The 23028-nt window shown below is 36.4% G+C and overlaps 2 protein-coding genes across 2 annotated transcripts in view; both read right to left on the bottom strand.

Annotated features, from left to right (window-relative positions):
• Nucleotides 1–1444: 1444 nt before the first annotated feature.
• Nucleotides 1445–3170, bottom strand: LOC148845977 (uncharacterized). The gene is made up of 3 exons (XM_088955907.1): nucleotides 2520–3170; nucleotides 1911–2306; nucleotides 1445–1816 (listed from the first exon to the last, which is right to left on the bottom strand). Exons 1-3 carry the CDS (start codon nucleotides 3168–3170, stop codon nucleotides 1445–1447), a joined length of 1419 nt encoding a protein of 472 aa, XP_088812033.1.
• Nucleotides 3171–12610: 9440 nt separating this feature from the next.
• The window catches only part of HCF109 (high chlorophyll fluorescent 109), a 77916-nt gene continuing 67498 nt past the window's right edge, over nucleotides 12611–23028 (bottom strand). Inside the window, exons 5-7 of the mRNA XM_088952792.1 lie at nucleotides 17623–17838; nucleotides 17290–17476; nucleotides 12611–13032 (exon numbers count right to left, since the gene is read on the bottom strand). Coding sequence (XP_088808918.1) covers nucleotides 12731–13032; nucleotides 17290–17476; nucleotides 17623–17838 — 705 coding nt within the window. The 3' untranslated portion in view covers nucleotides 12611–12730. The remainder of the gene's footprint in view (nucleotides 13033–17289; nucleotides 17477–17622; nucleotides 17839–23028) is intronic.

Raw genomic sequence — 23028 nt, 5'->3', positions numbered from 1 at the left:
ACTGAGTGAATCCCCACTCTTTGAGGGCTCATGCTAAGGTCTGAAACCAATTTCTAGAGGCTTGCTTGAGTCCATAGATAAACTTATTAAGACGACACACATGTGGGTTAGTGGAGTTGAGTAGACCTGGGGGGGGGGGGGGGGTTCATGTAAATTTCCTCATGAAGTTCACCATGCAAGAAGGCATTATTCACATCCATTTGATATGTTTCCCACTTTCAGGCCGCAGCTAAAGCAAGTAGGCAAGGAACTGTTACTAGCTTTGCAAACCGAAGCATAAGTCTCACCATAGTCAACTCCTTTAGCTTGAGTGTATCATTTGGCTACCAAACAAGCTTTAAATCGTCCAATAGAACCATCGGGTTTCATTTTGGTTTTGTAGACCCATTTGCACCCAATAGCCTTCTCGCCGGGAGGCAATGTTGTGAGGGTCCATGTGTTGGTATCTTGAAGGGCATTCCATTCAATTTGCATTGCTTCTCTCCAACAAGGGTATTTTTGGACTTGAGCATAACTGATGGGTTCAAGTGAAATATTTGGGTTGTTGGAGGAATAATTGGACATGGGATATCGAATGGTAGGGTAGACAAAATTGAATAGATGAGATGGGGTGCACCTTGTCCTTGCTAGTCATGTGTTAATGGTGGTGGTATGTGAAACATTGTGGTCTGATTCGAGTTCATCCTGAATGGCTGGGGTAGGCTACAAAACATTCTCAGTTTCAGATATGGTTGAAGTGGTTTGCTGGGTGCTACCGTGTCCCAATGTCTCTGGGTCTACATTTATGATCGGTAGTGGTATGACTGGCCCTAAATCTGAACCATTCGCATCTTGCATTGATGATGTATTGTATGGGAATTGATTTTCAAAGAAGACAACATCTTGTGAGACAAAAAATTGGTGTGTTAAAAGATTATAGAGTTTATAATCTTTCTGGCCATGTGGATATCCAATGAACATGCATTTTATGGATCTTGAGTCAAATTTGTCATGTCCATGACAAAGGGTTTGGACATAACACAGGCACCCAAAAACTCTCAAATGATCATAGATGGGTGGCTTTTGGAAGAGTACTTCATAGGGAGTCTTGCCCGAGAGTACAAGTGTGGGCAAGTAATTGATGATGTGTACCGCAATGAGTGTACATTCCCCCTAGAAAGTAATTGGTAGACTTGTTTGAAATTTGAGGGTCCTTGCTGTCTCCAACAGATGTATGTTTTCTTTCAACAACCCCGTTTTGTTGTGGAGTTTCAACACAGGATCTCTGATGCTCTGTCCCATGTTCATCTAAGTAAGAGAGTATAGGTTTAGATAAAAACTTTGAACCATTATCTGATCATATGCTCTTAATGGTAGTGTGAAACTGATTTTGCACAAGAGTCGAAAACATGACAAAATAGGAATAAGCCTTAGATTTATGCTTAAGCAAGTAAACCCATGTAGCTCAAGAAAAATCATCAACTATAATGAGAAGGTAATGGGCACCACTATGGGAAGGGGTATGATAACCGCCCCATATATCACAATGAATTATTTCAAACAAAGAAGATGTATTACTATTGTTGATAGGAAAACTAAGCCTTGTTTGTTTGGCTCTGAAACAAGTATCACAACATTTATTAGAAAGGGGTTCAATCTTCAAACCAGGTAGTTTCGACAGCTGCGAGTAAGAGGCATGTCCCAATCTTGAGTGCCATGTCCAAGAATTCTCAGTGGTGGAAGAGTGGAAGGCCACTGTTGTTATAGGTGCAGCATGGAAGTGATAGAGCCCATCATGCATGATACCCACCTCAATCAGTTTCCTGGTGGCTCGGTCCTGCAAAACGCAGAAGGTGGGAAAGAACACTATGACAGTCCAATTCTGATGTAATCTTGCTCATGGAAATCAAGTTACACTTAAAGCCTAGTACGTGTAACACATCCTTTAAGGCTATATCAGAGTTCAAGGGCACTTGTAGTTTAGAATCAACAGGTAATAGAGTACCATTGGGCAATAGGACTGGATTGCGATGACAACTTGGTCCAATCACATCTTCAACATGGAAAGCCATGTGATCTGAGGCACCACTATCAGTGAGCCAGGATCTTGAACTAACAAGGTTAATTGAGCCAGAAATCTTACCCACAAAATTTGCAGATGTTGTAGTGATGAATTGATTATCACCACCAAGAAAGCTAACTAGTCGATGGTACTGTTCAATGGTTAAGCCTGGGACTAGGAACTCTGAGGGAATATTTGTTGTAGCTTGATTGGAGATAGACTGTTTCTTGGAGATGTTTTTGTTGTTGGATTTATTTCCGGTTTCCTAGTTCGATGGACAGCCGACAAGTTCATAGCATTTGGCTTTCACATGCCCAATCTTTTTGCAATGTTCACAACATGGGTGAGGCCGGTCTTTCTATTGCTATGGATTCTTGGATACAAATCCACTTGCATAGAAGGCTACACTTTCCATGGTTGGTGGTCTATTACCACTTAAAGAAAGATGTTTTTCTTCTTATGATGCGAGTGCATAAACCTTGCTGACACTCAGCAATGGTTCCATGGTAAGAATATTGGATCTGATGGTGTTGAATCGTTCACCAAGTCCTAAGAGAAATTGATAGACCCACTCCTTTTCTCTTTCGGCCAAGATGTCTTTTACGACACCACCGCATGAGCAATTAGGAGTGGACAAGTGCATAGAAATAGCATCCCACAGGCTTTTGAGTTTCGTATAGTATACTGCAACTGAAATATTTTCTTGGTGAAGCAGAGACAAGTCTCGTTGTTTTAGTTCAAAGACTCGTGGAGCATTTCCTTGTGAATATTGGTCTTCCAAATCTTTCCATATATCTATGGCTGTCTCTGCATAGGCTATGCTTTCATGTAGACCCCTAGCTACTACATTAAAGAGCCAGGATATCACCATGGAGTTGGATTTGGACCATGCAAGAAACTCACTGTGCTTCACCGGTTCTGGTTTTGAGATCAATCCATCCACGAAGCCAACCTTGTGCTTGCCATTAAGGGCATTCAGCATTGCCCTTCTCCAGGTTGCATAGTTGTCTCCGTTTAGAGGGTAGGAGACTAGAACTGCTCTTGGATTGTCTGAAGGATGAAGGTAATATGTAGATGCCTGATCTGCAATCATTCCTCCGACGATGTTGTTGGGCGTTAATGAGGACATGACCGAGCGAGCTCAAGCAATTCTTGAAAAGAAAGGAAGTTTAAGCAGACAGATGTGATGAAGATTGTGACGAAAAGAACCTGTGATGATGTCTTGGTTTGGAAAAAGCTTGCAATGAAGCTAGGAATTTGTGATGAGACGCTCTGATACCATATAAAAACAGAGGATTTGATGGAAAAAGTAAAGTGAGTGTTTCATTCAATTGATTTAAATAGATACAAGACACAAGATTCTAGAAGCAAGCCACGTGGCAAATAGTTTGGTACAACCGACCAACAGCTTGGTATGTGACAAGTAGTTTGTTACAACCGACCAACTGTTTCGGTTATGCATAGAGACTGTAATTAACACTAAGATGCTTCCCTGGTTTGACAGGACAAAAGGATCAAATCCTTGTACAATGCCTCCTATGTTCAAACTAGTTTCAACCCTTCTTCTTTTTGAACAAAACCTCTCTCTCTCTCTCAAACCCTCTCTCTCGTCACTTTGTTTTTTCCTCTCTCTGTGCACTCTTCACATTCTCTATCATGTTCTAACATGACAAACCCTCTTTGTTTTTCTTCTCTTGCTAGAACTCTCTCCCGCTCTCTCTCTCTCTTTCTCAACTCAACGACCCCTCTCTGTTCGCTATCTATCTTCCTCTCTCTAATTCTCTGGGTCCTTGAAGAGTTCTTCTCTCTCTTCACTCTCTCTTTCCTTCTTCGTTGAACCCTTCTCATTGTCCCCCTCTATCTTCGGAAAACCCCTCTCACCGATCCAATATGGGGGGATCTCCTCACATATTCCCCTCGACCCCCTTAGGACCCTCTCCTCTTAAGCCCCTTCTCATTCGACCTCTTTTCTTGGGATGGGTGCCTCCTATTTATAAGGAGAGGGAAGGGTGGTTTTTGTTGACTCTTAAAACAAATGGGGTTTTGGAAGTTTGGGATTTAGAAAAAAATGAAGGTTTCGTGATTTGGGGTTTGAAGGGTAATTTTGGATCGGGGGTAACTTACAAAGTTTAGATGAAAGGGCAATTTGGTAATTTGCGTATCAGAAGATGATTGGGTAGTCTAGGGTTTGAAAGGGCTTGTTTAGAGGGGTATTTGGGTAATTTGGTCAAAGAGGTATTTGGTAATTTGGAATGGAAAATATTTTGGGAGTTAGGTTTGAGGGGTATTTTGGTAATTTAGAGGAAGGGGGATTTTGGTGATTTGGTCAAAGGGTATTTTGGGAATTTAGAGGATGGGTATTTTGATAATTTAGTCAAGGGGCATATTTGGAATTTGATCAAGGGGTATTTTGAGAACTTAGAAAAGGGTTTTTTTTCGTAATTTGTAAGTAGGGTGTTTTGGGGATTTGGAATGGAGGGCACTTTGGTCATTTGGTATGAGGGGTAGTTATGGTGATTTGAAAAGACGATAGTTTTGGATATTTGGCTTGAGGGATATTTTGGTAATTTGGTTAAGGGTATTTTGGGAAATTAGGGGATGCGAGATATTTATGGGATTTGGAAGTAGGGTATTAGGAATTTGGGATGGAGGGCATTTTGGTCATTTGGAATGAGAGGTAGTTTTGGTGACCTAAAAAGAGGATAGTTTTGGGTATTTGGCATGAGGGGTATTTTGGTAATTTGGTCAAGGTTATTTTGCTAATTTAGAATGGGATATTTTGGTAATTTGGGCAAGGGGTATTTTGGGAATTTTGGAAGAGAGGGTATTTTGAATATTTTGGAAGAAGGGGTATTTTGGTAATTTTGGCTTTGAGGGGTATTTCAGTAGTACTAATCAAGGGGTATTTTGGGAATTTAGAAGGATGGGATATTTTGGTAGCTTGGTTAAGGGTATTTTAGGGATTTTAGAAAAAAATGGTATTTTGGAAATTTAGTTGAGGGTATTTTGGTAATTTGGAATCTAAGATATTTTGGGAGTTTGGTCTAAGGGGTATTTTGATAATTTGGAAGAAGAGGCATTTTGGTAATTCTAGTATCAGGTGAGATCAATGGTGGATTTGGGGGATTGAGAGTTCGGTTCTTTGGATTCTCTAGGTTTCGACAGGGTCGGAAAGGTTTGGCCGGTGTTTGAGGGTGAGTTGGGGTTCCAGACGGAGAACCGAATAAAAATCGGGTGCTAACACGTGTAAAAAAAATTTATGGGATAAGTGCCAAAAAAAATTTTAAGTATCCGTGATTATAATGTTGTACCTACCCGATCCGAACCGTTGAATCCGATGATTAACGAATGACTGAATATGTGGTTCATGGTAATACTAAATAAAAGGAAATTGGTAAATTACATGAATTACCTGGGATAGAAAGAATGATGGGCACTATTCTAAAATTTAAGGCGGGTGAAATGGGATTTTGGTTAAAACATATTCAATGCTACTACACTATTAGGTAGATGAGAGTGGATGTAAATGCTGAATGGGACAGCGCTGCTGCCAAGTGTAAATATTTCAAAATTCTTGATTGGATTAATGATTAAATAAAATGAATGCATGGACACAACGATTGAATTTGAAAATAGCTACAAGGCAAAGCTGAACCTAAAAAGTTGATTCATGGGATTTTAAATTCTTTGAAAGAAAAGGAAAAATCAGCATGAGGGAAATGATCAAATGTGTGCAAGAGATGTTCGTCTTTGGACTACTAGTAGGCCAATCCTACTAAACTACTACCAAAATGAAAACTAAAAAATCATCTAAGAAACAACTAATGTCATGCCATGTTTACAATTAAATGGTACTAATATCAACAACAAAATTAGTAAATTAGGAAATGTTAAAGCAGTGAACATATCTGGAATGATAGAGAAAAGTAAGTCCGACTGCCTCAATCTTTAACGTGCATCAACTTCTACCTCAAATCACTCACCATGTCTCTTGGGTGTTCACGGGATTCAAAGGTCATGTAGAGTGTAGCCCATGTATAGATGATCTGATGAAAGTCTGTGGTGTTTATTGTAATGTCGTTGTTTCAAACATGCTTCAGTTTCCTTCCTTGATAATTTGTGTGACTTGGGTGTTTCTTGGACTAATACTGGTATGCATGGACCCAAGGAACGTGAGAGATGGTGAGGAGTGAGTTTAGGATGTGGGTTATGGAAGCTTGGAGCTGATAGGGAAGTTTGGAACTGAAGGGGGTTATTCTCTAAGTTAATGGGGGTAGAGTTCTCTCCTTAAGCTAGATTGTGTGTCTTGTGTGTAAGGAAGGGGGTATTTATAGATTTTTGGAGAGGATTCTAGAAGAGAATGAAGGGCTGAGATAGGGAGCCAATGGAGATCAAAGGCTGAGGTTTAAAGAGCTTTTTTGGAAGGAAATGAATAAGGGAAGGGGCTGTCAAGGCAACTTTATGGGAGATCCTCTCAATCAATCAATGCAATAAGAGAAAGATTTCACCAATTTAGCTGGTTAAATCTTGGATTTTAAGATAGTTTTAGAGTCTGGGAGTAAGATCTAGTCGTGGGATGCCATAGGTTCAAAGTTGTGGTGAAGAGGATTCCAAATGGAAGGCCCATATCGAATTTAGCTTTATGTCTCAAGATGAAGAGGTTAATGGTGTCAGAATTGGACGATCTTGGTACAGTCGGACTCAAAATTTTGAGATCTAGTTATCTATAAGGTTGAATTTCAGATTACACGAGGCATAGGGTTTATGATAAAAAATTATCCTGATCAAATGTCTAGAGTTAGTTCCAACTTCAGGTCTTGAGATGAAAGGGTAAACAGTGTTAGATTTGGATGATCTTGGTGTCATTGGATTTGGGGTTTTGGGATCTACGAATTTATAATTTTGGATTTTTTATTTGACATGAAATAAAGTTCAAGATCAAAATGACTCCGATCGGACAATCGTAATCGATTCCGGTTTTGGGTGTTAGGATGAAAGGGTAAACGGTATCGAATTCAAATGATCTTGGTATGGTTGGATTTGGATTTTTGGATCTATGTACCTATGGTTTTGGATTTCTGATTTGACATGAAATGAGGTTCAAGATCAAAATGACTCTAATCGGACGAATATAATCGGTTCTAGCTTCGGGTCTTAACATGAAGGGGTAAACGATGTCGGTGATCATAGTGCCATCAGAATTGGATTTTTTGGCTCTACATACCTATGGTTTTGAATTTATGATTTGACATGAAATGAGTACAGGATCAAAATGACTCTGATCGAACGATTAGAATCGGTTCCAACTTTGAGTCTTACGATGAAGAGGTAAACAGGTCGGATCTGGAATTTTAGGCTCTATGTACTTGTCTCGAATCCTTGAGGTCCAAAATTTTATAAAAGTCCAAAAATACCCCTAGATTGATGAGAGGTTAATTGAAGCATGATTGAAATTCAAAATATTGTAGAAAGACTAAAGGGTGAAAAAATGAGATGTATACATCAATCCTTTTTTTTTTTCTAGGCTCGAGATAAAAGTGGTGTTGGGGGGCCTGTCCTCCAAACATGGTTGTAAGGGTTAATTTTTTTTTTCATTTTATCTAAGCAGGAGTAGCCTTTTAGACTGATGTGGACACTACCAAGACTAATGTCGAGTCATCCGATAAGTTGTTTACTAAGGAGAATAGTATAGTAAGCTAGGAAAGCTAGCCACGATTAGTCCAAACGTGAAGCTTTACACATCTGAGGCCAAGCTGATATAGTAGACTAGTCGAACAGTTGTTGACTTTGTCTCAAATAATCTTGATACTGATGGGAGTCCGTTCTTTGCAAGTTGTCAACCTCCAAGAGCAATCAGACTTGGCAAGGTGGTGAGGAAGAGTAAAATAGTCGCCAGGTAGGAGTGGACATGGCTAGGTCGCCAACTCCTTCGACTTCTCGGGCCAACAAGAGGGCTCGGGTTATGGACCTAGCCCCAATCAATGTTAAACCATAACCAGAAGAGCCTAGGCCAACGAGGGGAGCTCCGATCTATCGAGGAGAGGGTGGAGTCACTGATCTACCAACCGTAGTGGTTAGTGATGAGGGAAGACACACTCGAGGTCCTGGAGGTCGCCGAACGGCTAACGTGAGGGGTGCTTCTTCCAGCTAGGGATGGCAATTCTGTGGGAATTTTCGGGTATCCGATCTGTCCTGACTTTAATAAGATCCGTTTATCAAAACCTTATGGGGTTTGGGTTTTGACTTTAGGGTATCCGCTACCTGATATCCGGGATGCATAAATGTGAACCTATTATATTATATATCACACGCAAATTTATAAATTTTAAGTACTAAGATAATTATTCTATTATTAATATTTTATTTGTATAATTTTTTTAGGATTAAAATCACCATTTGATGTAAATTTGGATATGATAGATTGTTTATTTCATTTAGTTATAAAATGTTAATTTTAAATATTATTTCTTTTAATTTTTAGTTGAAATCGTTAATCATATATATGTATTGATTGTTTTGATGAACACAAAAATTAATAAAATCTATATTATTTTATTAAATAAGACAAAAGACGATATGGTTTATTGGCTTAAAGTAGTGCTAAGAGATTTGGTGCTATCATTAATTGATCTGGGTTCATGTCATACTATAAGCATTAAGAAACTTTTTTTTAGTGGAAAACATTTGGCCAAGGGGTTTAACGGTGATTCAAATCCAACTCAATAAGCACATTAGCGGTTAATGCCCTAGCTCTTAAACCACTAGGCTATTAAACTCTTTGGTTTATAAGTAAAATAAAATAACTTTTATTTACTAATGTCTGAAAGCTATCCAAATAAATAATACATATTTATGTTTAAAATTCCAACTAAAAATAAAAAAAAATTGAAAATTAGTAAATAATATATCAAATCCACATTTATATCAAAAGATTATTTGAATCTCAAGAAATTTATATAAATATAGTATTAATAATAGAATAATTATTTTAGTGCATAATATATTTTTGATGATGATGATAATAAATAATATATTTCCATTTTTTACAACTTTTTTGTATTTATGTCTTTAAATTTATTCTTATTTGTCTTGTTTAATATGGTGAAATATATGATATTAGAGATTTTTCCAAATGTTTTCTATATATTTTTTTGTATTTTTATACATTTGTGTATTTTTATCTTTTTTTATTTTTATTATCATTTAATTATGACATCAAATTGGATGATACATTTGCCACAATAGGTTGAATTGTTGACTCACCACTAAACAACAAAACAACTTCATTTCTTAGTTTGTTTTAAATTTGTATTTTATTTCTATTGTCAATTAAATTGATTTTTCTGTCATATTTATTTTTCTTTAGTATACTATGGAAGAAAGAGAATTAACACCCTAAATATAAGACTTAATGAAAGAAAATTGAATCAAGAAAAATGCAGTAATTCAAATTACATTTTGTATCCTCACAATTGGAAATGGAGCAAATTCAAAAATAGTGGTATTCTAGTCAATGACAGGGTTTAATGAATGTCAATGGGAGTTAATACCTTAAATATGAGAGTTAATGAGTGGCATTTGAATAAGTAAAAAACTAATTATTAATATATTAATTAATATTTTAATTTACATTAAATAACAACATGTTTATAATTTACAAAAATAAAAGACTGTTTGTAAAATGTTGAAGAATATAAATTAAATTCAATCTATCAAATTTACTAATATACATTTATTGTAGAAGATATTTTTTATTTTAGAAAATTTGTAGGAATAAAAGTATTAATAATGGAATAATCATTTTATTAGTTAAAAATTATGAATTTGCATATGATATGTATCTTATAAATTTTGATAGATTTGATATATTTTAAGTTCAGATTATATATTTTTAAAAATTATCAATTGATATTTTAATTTACATATGGATATTTAATATTTGGTTGACTTCCTTGTTAATGTCAAAAAGTAAAAGTACTAAAATTGAAAATAATTAATACAATAATTAAAATATAATAAAGCATATGTTTTGCATTTGGACTCTTGATTGATACATTATTAATAAAAGTGTATGATATCTATGCATCCGATTATATTAATTGTAATATATTATTATACATGATTAAAATATAGATTTTCTATGTATTTATACATTATTTTTATTATTTGACCTTAAATTTAATATTATTAATTTATTTATGGAATTTGTATGCATTTCCTTAGTGTACCAGAACGTATCTATATCTATATTCTAATTGTCCGATACGATACCTAATATTGATACTTTAATCCTTGCTCCTAACATATTCATTTTCATGCTTTTCCCAATAATGTGTTAAAATCACCTCTTTGAGATATCTCTTGTGTTTCCAACTTTAATCCTTGCTTGCAACAAGCAAACCATTCTTTGTTAGTACCTACATAAACAAAGAGACTTAAAAATGTTCTCTTGGAATTGTAAGAATTTCTTAATTAAAGTTGATTTAGGCTACATTTGGCATTATTTATTGTAAGGACTTATCTCCTTTTTACCATTAAAAACTCAATGTTCATAGGGGCAGCCATAGTTAAAGAATGCCAAATGCAGCCATAGTTAAGTACATGTCACATCACTTGCTTCCAAGGCTTTTCTCTGACCACAAAATGTTTCTATATCAAATGGGAAAGAGACTACAATGTTCTCTCCATTTATCAGTGTTTGTTTTTTCCTTCTTTTACTTTCACTAGTAAGTATACATGTGCTTTGCACATGGAAAGTCTAGATGATGATAAAGATAATAATGATGTATCCAAAATCTTTTTGAACTTTATGTATTTGTTATTTTTTATTTTTTTATTATTAATCAGATGTTGATTGCAAAATCCAAATCAGATTATATAAACACTTCATCCAAATATGTGGTAATCAAATTGATTTGTGAAGTTTCAAGTATTATTGGTAGGCTAAACTGTCTCTTCTTTTTCTAGTGTTTTATCTTTTTTGTGTATCCTTTTTTGTAAAAAAAAAGTGTAAGATTTAAACGAAGAGAATTGAATGAGGTGTAAATTAGTAGTTCAATTTACAATTTAAACCTTACAATTAAATATGGACTAAATTCAAAAATGAGTGTTTTAGTTTAAAGAAAAAGATCTACAATCTTATTCATATTTTTTGATATTAGTGTAAATATAGAATTATAGGTGTGTTCAATTTTTCTATAATTTTTTATTGTATTTTTGTATGTAAAAATAATTTTGATATGTCAAACTTACTTTTTGTTTAATATGATAAGCACAATATTATACATGTGCCTAAATGTTTTTATTTTATTTTATTATTTTTTATTATTTATTTATGACATTAAATGTTAACACATTTGACACAAAAGTTGAGCTATTGATCTTTGCCAAACAGTAAAGTAATTTCATTTTTGGTTAGTTCTAAATTATGTATTTCATCTTTCTTATCAATAAAAACAATTCTTGTTTATTACACTTATTTTTTAATTTGATTAATAAAAAAAGCATAAATGTGTCTAATTTTTCTACATTTTTATAATGTTCTATATTTATTTCTATTTTAAAAATTTCTTTTCCTAACTATGACTTCATAGGTTAATCAATTTGATTCAAATGGTTGAATTTTTTAGCCACCACTTGGATAAGGAATAACTTTCTTTCAGTTAGTTTTAAAATATATGAATTAATTTTGTTAAAATATTGACATAAATCTAATTAGAAGCATTTATTAGTGAAAAATAGCTTAAATATATGATTTAATAAGAGAAAATGGGAGTTAATACCTTAAGTATAAGACTTAATGAGAAGAGAATAAATGAGGTGAAAAGTAATAATTGAAGTTACATTTTCAACCATTACAATTAGATGTGGACTAAATACACAAATTATGAGCATTTTAGTAACCATTAAAGCTGTAATAAAATAATCTTTATACCCTTTCTCAAACAAAAAAATAAAGGTAATTTTAGTAAAAAATACCTTCACTTTACATAATTTAAATATAAGATTTTATAAAATGGAAATTAATACCTTAAGTATAAAACTTAATGAAAGGGAATTAAATAAGGTGGAAAGTAATAATTAAGTTACATTTTCAACCCTAAAAACTAGAGATGACTAAATACACAATTATGAGCATTTTAATAGCCATTAAAACCGGCATTAGAGGTGAAAAGTAATAAAATGACTTTTATTCCCTTTCTCAAACAAAGAAATAAAGGGCAATTTTAGCCCAAAAATCTTTCACTCTATATCCATACTTTTATATGTAGTATAAATTTCACAACCCAAGAATGTGGGAGATCAAAACTGCATTCAGAACTTCAAAAGGGCTAGATTCCAATAGTGTTCAGTTTCTAACCACAAGATCCACGTATCACAAGGAGTGAAACCTTACAAGTAACCAAAATAGGTTTTGTTGGTTCCAAGTGTGTTCGCATTTAGTTAGTAATCTTTGAATCAGAATGAGGTCTATTTTCTGAATTATCCAAACGTCTGGGCCAACATAACGAGGTCCTAAATTAATAACCAAAAAGTGAGGCATTCTAAGAACCCTTCTTATGCAGACAATAAAGCTGGAACCACTGAGTGAATATACATTAGAGATTTCCTCAATGTAATGCATATATTATACAACTCAAAAAAAATAAAAATAAAAAACAAGTTTTTGTATTAATGAACTTTCCAGTCTTATTGTACACCTCCTGTCATGGTTCTACTGTATTTGTACTTGAGGTATGCTTTAATAAATGGTTCCAATTCACCATCCATAACAGAAGCAATATCTGATGTCTCAAACCCTGTCCTAACATCTTTGACAAGCTTGTATGGGTGGAACACATAATTGCGAATCTGCTGGCCCCACTCAGCCTTCACTGCATCTCCCCTTATCTGTTTTATTTCGGATGCTCTTTGCTCTTCAGCAATGACCAGAAGTTTGGCTTTCAACCGGCTGAGAGCCTTGATCTTGTTTGCTAGTTGAGATCTCTCTTCTGCATTCGTAAAATAAGGGAAAAGGGAATGCATCAACATGAAAGCCAAGCATAAGTGCTTTTGGTATGAAAGAGATCTTGTTTCAATATTGTGCCATGTACAAGGCCAACCTACTTTGATCCTATCCATTCTGTTGAGCAAATCCAGGATGGAGGAAAGCTATAAATTCATACAAATTAGTTCATTGGAGTATTCATTTCCTGTGAAAGCCAGTGTTTTACCAATACAAGAGTTCCTGTTGTTTCCATGTTCTACAACATATTGACCAATCTGATTTGATCCATTCCATGGAACAAATCCTGGATGGGCGAAAGCTCCAAATACATACAAAGTTGCAAAACCAATTAATCTGTCCTAATGTATTTGTTTCTTATGAAACCATCAAATCTTTGGACATTGTTTAGATAATGCAGCTATTTCGACCCAACAAATTGCCCCTTGGTTAAATAATCAAGATTAATCCATAGGAAGTTCACATGGAACAGAAAACTTCAAGGAAACAGCTTCTGCTATGTCACAGACACCAGTGTAAAAGCAATAGCAGAATATACAATTCAAGGAGACTTTAGAAATCATGTACTAAATATAAATTTGCATTACTTGTATATGTAAAACTCCAATAGAATCAAGAAACATCAGAAAGAATAGAATCTAGAAGTTGTAGGAATAAGAATTAAGAGAAATCAAAGAGGGGGACAAAAAGTTCTTGCTGCTGCCCCTAAACATTGATTATATACATAAAGTTAGTTGTGGACTAGTGACAGTGAAGAGAGTTTTACTTTTTAAGATTGCACTGAGGAAGGAGAGAGGACGTTAGAGACATAAGAGAAGAGAGGTTTGCTGCTGCCCCACACCTCCTCTATAACTTTTATTAATTATGAAAATAAGTAAACAATTACATCATTATCCCTGATAGAGAAAGATAATCCTTAAGGTGACCCATACATAGAAAATGACTAAAATACCCTCAAGAACATTAACATCCATAACTCAATACTTCCCCCTCAAGTTGGTGCAAAGATATCTACCATGCTCAACTTACTTACAATTTTCATGAGATGTGCCCCTATAACACCCTTAGTGAGAATATCTACAAGTTGCAATTAGGTGATAATATAGAGGTTCAAATTTGGCCACTCAGAAGCTTCTTTTGTACAAAATAACAGTTCACCTTGATGTGTTTGGTGCAATCCAGGCTCAAAATTTCATCATGTATCAGCCCATATCAGCTAAATACGTATCATATTGGTGGGTCACCGATACATAAAATAGGGGTGTTTTGGGGTTTTGGCCTTTTTCAGGGGGTAGACAGGCCTAAGACCTACCCCCTGACATAGTTTTGAAAAAAAAAAAAAAAAAACAATACACCCCTTGCACCATTTCAGGGTGTACCAATACTTTGAACCTTGCAATTGTGCTGAACTGGGTTGTGAGCAATACTTCTTGCTGCCTTGTATCACAGTATAAACTTATTGGTGTGGATGCTGAAAGATTAAACTCATTAAGTATGCTTTTTAGCCATAAAGCTTCACACACTCCATGAGCAATACTCTGAATTCTACCTTGGCACTTGAACTTGCAACCACATTTGCTTCTTTCTACACCAAGTGACCACGTTGTCACCAATAAAAATATAGTATCCTAAGGTGGATCTTCTATTAATGACATATCCTTTCCAATCAACACCAGTATATATCTCTATCCTAAGATTGTCATGTCTAGAAAATAGAATACCCTTCCAGGAATCCCCTTTAGGTATCGAAGAATCTGATGAACTACTTCCATGTTGTACAGTTGTACTACTAGAAGCATGCATGAACTAGCTCACAACACTTACAACATAGGCAATGTCTAGTCAGGAATTGTGTAAGTAGACCAGTATATATTATCTCTACCCTAAGATGGTCATGCCAAGAAAATAGAATACCTTTCCCAGGAATCCCCTTTAGGTGAACTCGAATTCAGTCTTCACAAAACCAAGTTCACACTATCCTCACAGCCACTTGCAACCATGAATTGGAAATATCTCCGAACTCGTATGTTTTTATTCATGGGGAGATATTCCCAATGCACAGCTCAACTACTTCCATGTTGTAGTCCAGGACCATGCATGAACTAGCTCAAACAATAGGATATACCCATGGTTCAAAGTATTGATACGCTCCTGTGTATCGGCAGAGGCAATATCAGTACTTTGAACCATGCATGAACCATCCCCTTCTTGGATCTCAATACCTTAACCCCAAGAATTGAACAATTGAATCTTTTAAACCATGATTTAGCCCACACAAGGCCTTCTTTAGTTTGTACTCTTCTTTTAGCATCCAGGAAGGATCTTCATGTAAACTTCCTCTAGTAAATCTCCATGAAAAAAAACACATTCTTTACATCAAGTTGGTAGAGGCCAAGATTTATTTGCTGCAATGGAGAGAACCTGAATTGAGTTAATCTTGGCAACAGGAGAAAATGTTTCCTGGTAATAAATCTCATATGTCTAAGTAAAGCCTTTGGATACCATACTAACTTTATACCTCTCTGCAGAGCCATCAGGCTTATGTTTTACAGTGTAAACCCATTTACAAGTCAGCCAATTCCCAAGTGTCATTTTCCTCAATGCTTTCATTTCTTTATTCATGGCATCTCTCCATTCAGGTTTGGGCTTGCATCTAAGACACTAGAAGGTAAAGCAATAGAGAAGCTAGAAGATACAAAGTGTAAGATACATAATAAAAAATAGGACATAGAGTACAAGTGTGTCTTCTTTCATGAAGGCAATAGGCAAATCAAGGTCAGGAGTAGGAACACCAAAAGTAACAGGGTTAGGAATCATGAAGTGGTTGCTCCTTTGAGTGGCCCTTCCTTTTTCTCGCAAACACCCTTAATTCCTTGTTAATAGTCTTACTTTTGTCCTTTGAGCTAGCAGACACTTCAGAGTCAAAGATTGAAGGCTGAAAAAGAGTATGAGGAGTGTTTAGCCTCTCTTCACGAGATAGTTTATACTTCTCCCCCTAAACAAAGGCACCCCAAGAAGCAAAGAAAGGCAAGGATTCAAAGAATGGAACATCCATAGAATAATCTTTTCTCCAAGAAGCACAATGATAGCATTTATACTCCTTTTGGGTGGTAGAGTATCCAAGAAAAAATGCACTCAAGGGCACAGGGATCAAGCTTGGACTGAGAGGAAGGAATATCAACATAGCAAACACACCCAAACCTTTTAGAGTTTAGATGCAATATGAAATAAAAGGACGATCAGGACTCAGTAATTCAAGAGGACATTTAAAACCAAGAGAGCTCAGATAGGTGCCTGAAAATATGAGTATCAGCAAACCCAGAAAAGCACGTCTCACAAAAATGGTTTTTCTTCTTTTTTTTTTTTTTTTTGATCTCAACACACTCAATCAGTAATTTAAATAAATCTTGTTCAAGTAGTGAACTTGACTCTCCTAGACTTGAAAGTAAAAAATATGGTCAACCACCAATTTCTAAAGAAATATCCTTTTATTAACCATGAAACCATACAAGCAAAGAAAAAGAATAAAAATCAACCACATTTAGAAAAAAGCAACCAACCAACCTATAGGCAATTGGGAGAATAATGTACCTAATCACACCTGGGTTGCAACTTGGGTTATTACTGGATTGTTTAGGTTATTACTGGATTGCAACTTGGGAAGACCTAGGTTGAGCCCTTCGTAGTGGAAGTTCTTCAAATCATGTACCTAATCACACCACTACTCACTACCCAATATGCTATTCTTGGCCATCCAGGGTGGAGTGGACATATACCTAATTTCAGACCCAAACCTGTGTTCTCATGTTTATCAGACCAAGGCTTTATTGTTTCACCAAGCAACGATTACTCTTCCTCTTAAAAAGAAGGGCAAATGCAAGAATGCTACAATGGTATACTACTGCTTACAAAAGATGATAAAGGCCATAACCAAATGCTGGTCCCAGCCATATGGGATCTTTTAAGTGGGGTAAGACTGGATACGGACATAACCGTTGGCATTTTTTTTACATGAAGTGGCCACTCTTGGACTTGAACAGACATTCACATTCTTGTCATCCTGAGATTTTACCATTATTCTCAGAAGGCAAGATGGTATAAAATATTATTATGAATGTTTCTGACAAGGTGATAACTAGGACAAAGTCATGAACTTGTGATTTTAAATTGAGTACAGTTGGTTGTGATAAACCTAGCATTCAGAGAGGAATTTTAAAACAATAGTCTTTTATTGTGAGCAAACCTGTGCAGCGAACTGTGACACCAGTGGGGATGTGAACAATTCGAACTGCAGTTTCAACCTTGTTGACATTCTGGCCTCCTTTTCCACCTGCCCTTGAGAAGCTTATTTCCAGATCTTCTTCAGGTATCTCAACATCTGTGGACTCTTCAGGAAGAAGAGGCATGACCTCAATGCCAGAAAAGCTTGTCTAAAATATCATAGATAAAATAGTCAATATTAGCATGTACTCCATAGTTTTGTCAATTTATGCCTGTCAGAGTGTCCTATTAATTCCTAGTTTCTGCTTTCTAAAATTAATAAAAGGCTAATAAAAGGACCACAAAATAAAATTACCTGACGAAGGCCTTTGGCATTGAAAGGAGACTGTCTAACAATGCGGTGTGTTCCTTTTTCCCCTGACAAGTACCCATAAGCATAACGACCCTCTATTTCAATTGTGGCCGATTTTATTCCTGCTTCCTCTCCCAGAGATTTCTCAACAACCTTTGTTTTGTAACACTGTTTCTCTCCCCACCTTACGTACATTCTAAGAAGCATGTCAGCCCAATCCTGCACTGGATGTAATGAAAAGAGTATTACAAAAATCAAGCCTTGAAACATGTATATGTAGGATCATTTGCAAGAGATGCGTAACATGGAAAAATAAATGCACTATTAGCTACTCCATTTTTACTACTAAGAAGAGGAAATCTAGTTGTACAAGTCAACCATCAGGATAGTTATGAATAGCATTGATGGCAGCACATGCATGACTTGGTCTACTATTCCACATGCATAGTTGTCAAGGTGATGCTTAGGTGACAAGGTGCCCTTGGAGGCTTGCCTCGCCCAATCATCAAGCAGTTTTGTATACTATCTTATAAAATTCTTTTATATTGTTATTTTTTGAGATTATATCTATAAAATAGACATTATTAAACACAATAATCATTTTTTTGTGTTTATAAACTAATTTCTTTTTATTATTTTCGTATTTGTTAGGGTTTAATCAACACAAACATTGCTAACTGCTGTATTGAACCCTCAAAGACTTCAAAATCTGAACCAATAAGGGAAGAACTTAAAATCTGAACCACCTTTTCTTTTCTTCTTTTCCTAAAACAAAAATAGGGGTTCGGCCCCTATATTTTTTGAATTTTCTTTTCTTTCTTCTTTTTCTTCTCATAAATATGTTGATTTTCTAGACTTAAACATGAAGTTTATAATTTTCTAATGAAAATTATGGATAAGTTATTAAGGAAAGATGGTTATGGAACCTAGGGAACTACCCTAGGATATGTGGTTTTTACTTAAAAAAAATCCATTGTGTAGGTGACACCTAGGCGGCTAGGCAACAAGGCGCCCGCTATTGCTTAGCCTCACCTTGGCGCCTTGAAAACTATGTTCACATTTTCTCCCTAGAACATCTAGGTCAAAACTCAAAAGTAGATCTAACTAAATGAAACCGTGTCTCACTAAATTTCGTATTTTTCAAAGGTTCTCAACAAAAATTGCAACATGGAAAATTTAAGCATGCAAGGCAAGCATGACAATCAAGAGGATCTGCAGTAAGTCTGGCTGAAAAGTAGAGTGCACTTGTGTCCCTATGCATTGTTTAAAGCTACTAAAATGAAAAAGGTAAGCAAGCATGACAATCAAGAGGACCTACAGAAAATCTGGCTCGAAAGACGGTGTGCAATAGCACACCCATGCATGATTCAAAGTTACTACACACACTAGAACACCCGTTTCCATGTTAAGATCCTTCGTTTATTATGTATAATCTTGACTGTAGTAGTATATAATAGGCCCATAAAGAAAATTTCCATTAGCACATAAAAGAAATAAAAAGAACACTACTTAACAGAAAACAAGCACTAGGGCCCATTCGGCCCAATCTCTCTACACTCTCCCTCAAGCTAAGCATAGATATTAATCATGCCTAGCTTGCTTATATAGTGTATCAATTTTCCTTTTAGGGCACCTTTGGTCAAGACATCAACCAACTGCTCTTCTAAAGCAATGAACAGCAAGCAAACTTCCCCTGAAGCAACTCTCTCCCATATAAAATGCCTATCAACCTCTATGTGCTTAGTTCTATCATACTGAACAGGATTATGTGCAATGCTAGTTATAACAATATAGCATCATTGGCTTCTCACAGTCAATACCCAACACTCCCAATGTGAAGTAGACATAATGGGAGAAGGTGTAATAGAAGTAGATGACTCAATAGAAGACTCAATAGGAATTGGAAGAGGAACAGTGGGGGACATAACAAACGTCTCCTCAGAATGCTCCCCCTAAAGAGAAGTACTAAAGAAATGAAGACTCAACAAATGTGACATCCCTAGAAACAAAGCAGATCCACATACTGGATCAAAACAGCAATGTCCCTTCTGTATGGAGCCATATCCTAGGAAGACACACTTGTGGGCTCTAGGTTCAAATTTGTCTTTGATTATTGTGAACATGCACATAGCAGGTGCACCCAAAAACTTGGAGAGTAACAGAGAAGAGATCCTCATCTGGAAAAAGAAGGCTAAAGGGGGTTTTGAAACCCAAAACCCGAGAAGGCATATGGTTAATCAAGTATGTAGCGGTAAGAACAACATCCCCCCAAAACTTGATGGGAACATAAGATAGAAAGAGCAGGCTTCTAGCAATCTCAACCACATGGTGGTTCTTCCTTTCCACCACTCCATTATGTTGTATAGTGTAGGAACAATAACTCTGACGAATAGCCCCAAAGGCATCAAAATAACATGAAAGGTTCTTCTCAAAATATTCCTTTGGCATTATCAGTTTGGAATATTTTGATCCGAGTGTTAAACTGGGTAAGAACAAATTCATGAAAATTTTGCATAGTAGTTGGTATTTCATCCCAATAGCTCATAAGGTAAATCCATGTATAGCGAGAAAAATCATCAATAAAAAGAATAAAATACTTGTAGCCCCCCATAGTAGGTAAATGATAATGGCTCTCACACATCAGAGTGCACAATATGAAAATGAGCAATTGATCTTTTATTACTTGTGAAAACCTTATTTAGTCCTAGGTTACAGTAGAGAAGAAGGAGAAGAAGAAGAAGAAGAAGAGGAAAAGAAGAAGGGTTCGACCAGTAGAGGAAAAATCAGTCATCTCTTTAGTAGACCCACTTCTATTTATCTCCAATAGAATAGTTACAAGAAAGACCATATTGTCCCTCATAAGTGATGGAACACATAACTTAAATAAAACAAACCTTTCACTCTCAAATAGATAAACCCAAATGACCAAAATACCCCTGTTTTGTGTACTCTAACACTCACCCTCAAGCTGGAGAGTATATGTCATATAGTCCCAGCTTGTCACAAATATAATCAACTCTGCCCCGAGACAATCCCTTTGTAAAGAGATCTGCCCATTGATTTCCTAAGCTCACATGAGATGTGGTTATCATTTTCTCTCTCACAAAGTGACAATCGACCTCAATATGCTTGGTTCTCTCATGGAAGATTGGGTTGGAAGAGATGTGAACAGCAGCTTGGTTATTACAGCATAGTCTCATGGGTTTATCAACCGAGAATCCCATCTCTTGTAGCAAGTTCTTCAACCATACTATTTCAAATGTGGTATGAGCCATAGTTCTGTACTCAGCTTCTGCACTACTCCTTGCCACCATTGTTTGTTTCTTGCTCTTCCAAGTTACAAGATTGCCACCAAGGAAGGTACAATACCCTGTAGTTGATCTCCTATTTGATACAGAACCAACCCAATCAACATTTGTATACCCTACTATTTCAAGAGTCCCTCCACTTTGGTATAGCAAACCACGACCTGGAGCACCCTTCAGGTACCTAACAATCCTTAGAACTGCTTCCCAATGAGGAATCCGAGGATGTTGCATAAACTGACTCACCATACTCACAGCAAATGATATATCTGGTCGGGTAATAATCAAATAATTCAACTTTCCCACCAACCTCCTATATCTTACAGGATCATCAAACTCTTCACCTACATCAACACTCAACTTGACATTAAGTTCCATAGGAGTCTATGCTCGTTTAGCACCTAACAATCCTGTTTCATCAAGTAGGTCAAGAACATATTTTCTTTGACATAAGTTAATTCCATGCCTTGACCTTGCAACTTCTATTCCCAAGAAGTACTTTAGCTTACCCAAATCTTTCATATTGAAGTGGTCCTATAGGAATTTCTTCAACCTGTCAATCCCATTACCATCACTCCCAATTATGACAATATCATCCACATACACCACTAGCAAGATTTTCCCATCTTTTGAGTCATGACTGAACACATAATGGTCTACCTGACACTGTTTCATCCCAAAGTCTTCACTACTTCACTGAACCTACCAAACCATGCGCGTGGAGATTGTTTCAATCCATAAATTGCCTTTTTAAGTCTACAAACCTTACCATCCTCCCCCTAAGCAACAAACCCTGGCGGTTGCTCTATATACACTTCTTCAATGACATCACCATGTAGGAAAGCATTTTTAATGTCAAGTTGCACAAGAGGCCAATCATAAATAGCAACTAATGAAATCAACACCCGAACTGAACCGATTTTAGCCACAGGAGAAAATGTCTCCATATAGTCCACACCATACAACTGAGAATAGCCCTTGGCCACTAACCTGGCCTTCAATCGCTCCACACTGCCATCTGGAAGATACTTCACTGTGTAGACCCACTTACACCCAACAACATGCTTACCAAGAGAAAGAATAGTGAGTTCTCATGTGTGATTGTGTTGTAGAGCAGAGAGTTCCTCTTCCATGGCTTGCTGCCACCCTGGGGAAGTAAGGGCTTCTTGGACAGTCTTGGGAATGGAAACAGATGATAGCAATGATATAAGGTTGCGATGAGAAGCAGAAAGGTGAGCAGCTGAAGCATAGTGTGAAATAGGATGAGAAGTACAAGTGTGTTTACCTTTCCGCAGGGCACTAGGAAGATTAAGGTCCAAGGGAGAAGAAGCAATGACAGGATCTGTCGACTAGGGATGAATTGGAGGAGGGGCCGGTGCTCTTCTGTGAATATACACTTGTTTGATTGGTGGCCTCTCAGTAGTAACTGGCACGGGAGGTGAATCTGCAACTCGAATGGGAACCACAGGAAGGGGATCCGCAACAGGGACGGGAAGAGGAACTACGGGGGAAGGAGAAGAAACCACAGTATCCGAGAAAAACGGAACCGATTCAAAGAAGGTGACATCGGAGCACACAAATGACTTATGGAAGTTAGGGTTATAGCACTTATACCCTTTCTGAGTCCTTGAGTAGCCAAGGAAAATACACTTAGTAGCTCGTGCATCTAACTTGTCTAAACTAGGCCCCAAGTTTTGATCAAAACAAACACATGCAAAGACTCTTGGGGTGAGGGGAAACGGAGACAAGGTGGGAAACAACACCGAGAAGGGGGATTGACTTCCAAGGATGGACATGGGCATCTGATTGATGAGAAAACAAGATGTGAGGAGAGCTTCACTCCAAAAATGCTTTGGGACATTCATATTAAGCATTGGAGACCGAGCAGTTTCAAGGAGATGTCAATTTTTCCGTTCAGCTACACCGTTCTGTTGTGGGGTGTAGGCACAAGAAGTTTGATGAATTATCCCATGGTGCTCTAAGTATTGCTGAAATGGTATTGAGGTGTACTCTTTGGCATTATCGGAGTGAAGAATTTTAATATGAACACCAAATTGGGTACGCATTTCAGCATAAAATTTTTGAAAAATAGAGAACAATTCAC

The sequence above is a fragment of the Nelumbo lutea genome, chromosome 7 (assembly GCF_056320005.1).
Source record: "Nelumbo lutea isolate HS-2025 chromosome 7, American lotus-T2T, whole genome shotgun sequence".
NCBI lineage: Eukaryota > Viridiplantae > Streptophyta > Magnoliopsida > Proteales > Nelumbonaceae > Nelumbo > Nelumbo lutea.
Note: the sequence above shows the minus strand (reverse complement) of the source record. Positions and strands in the feature narration are given on the sequence as shown.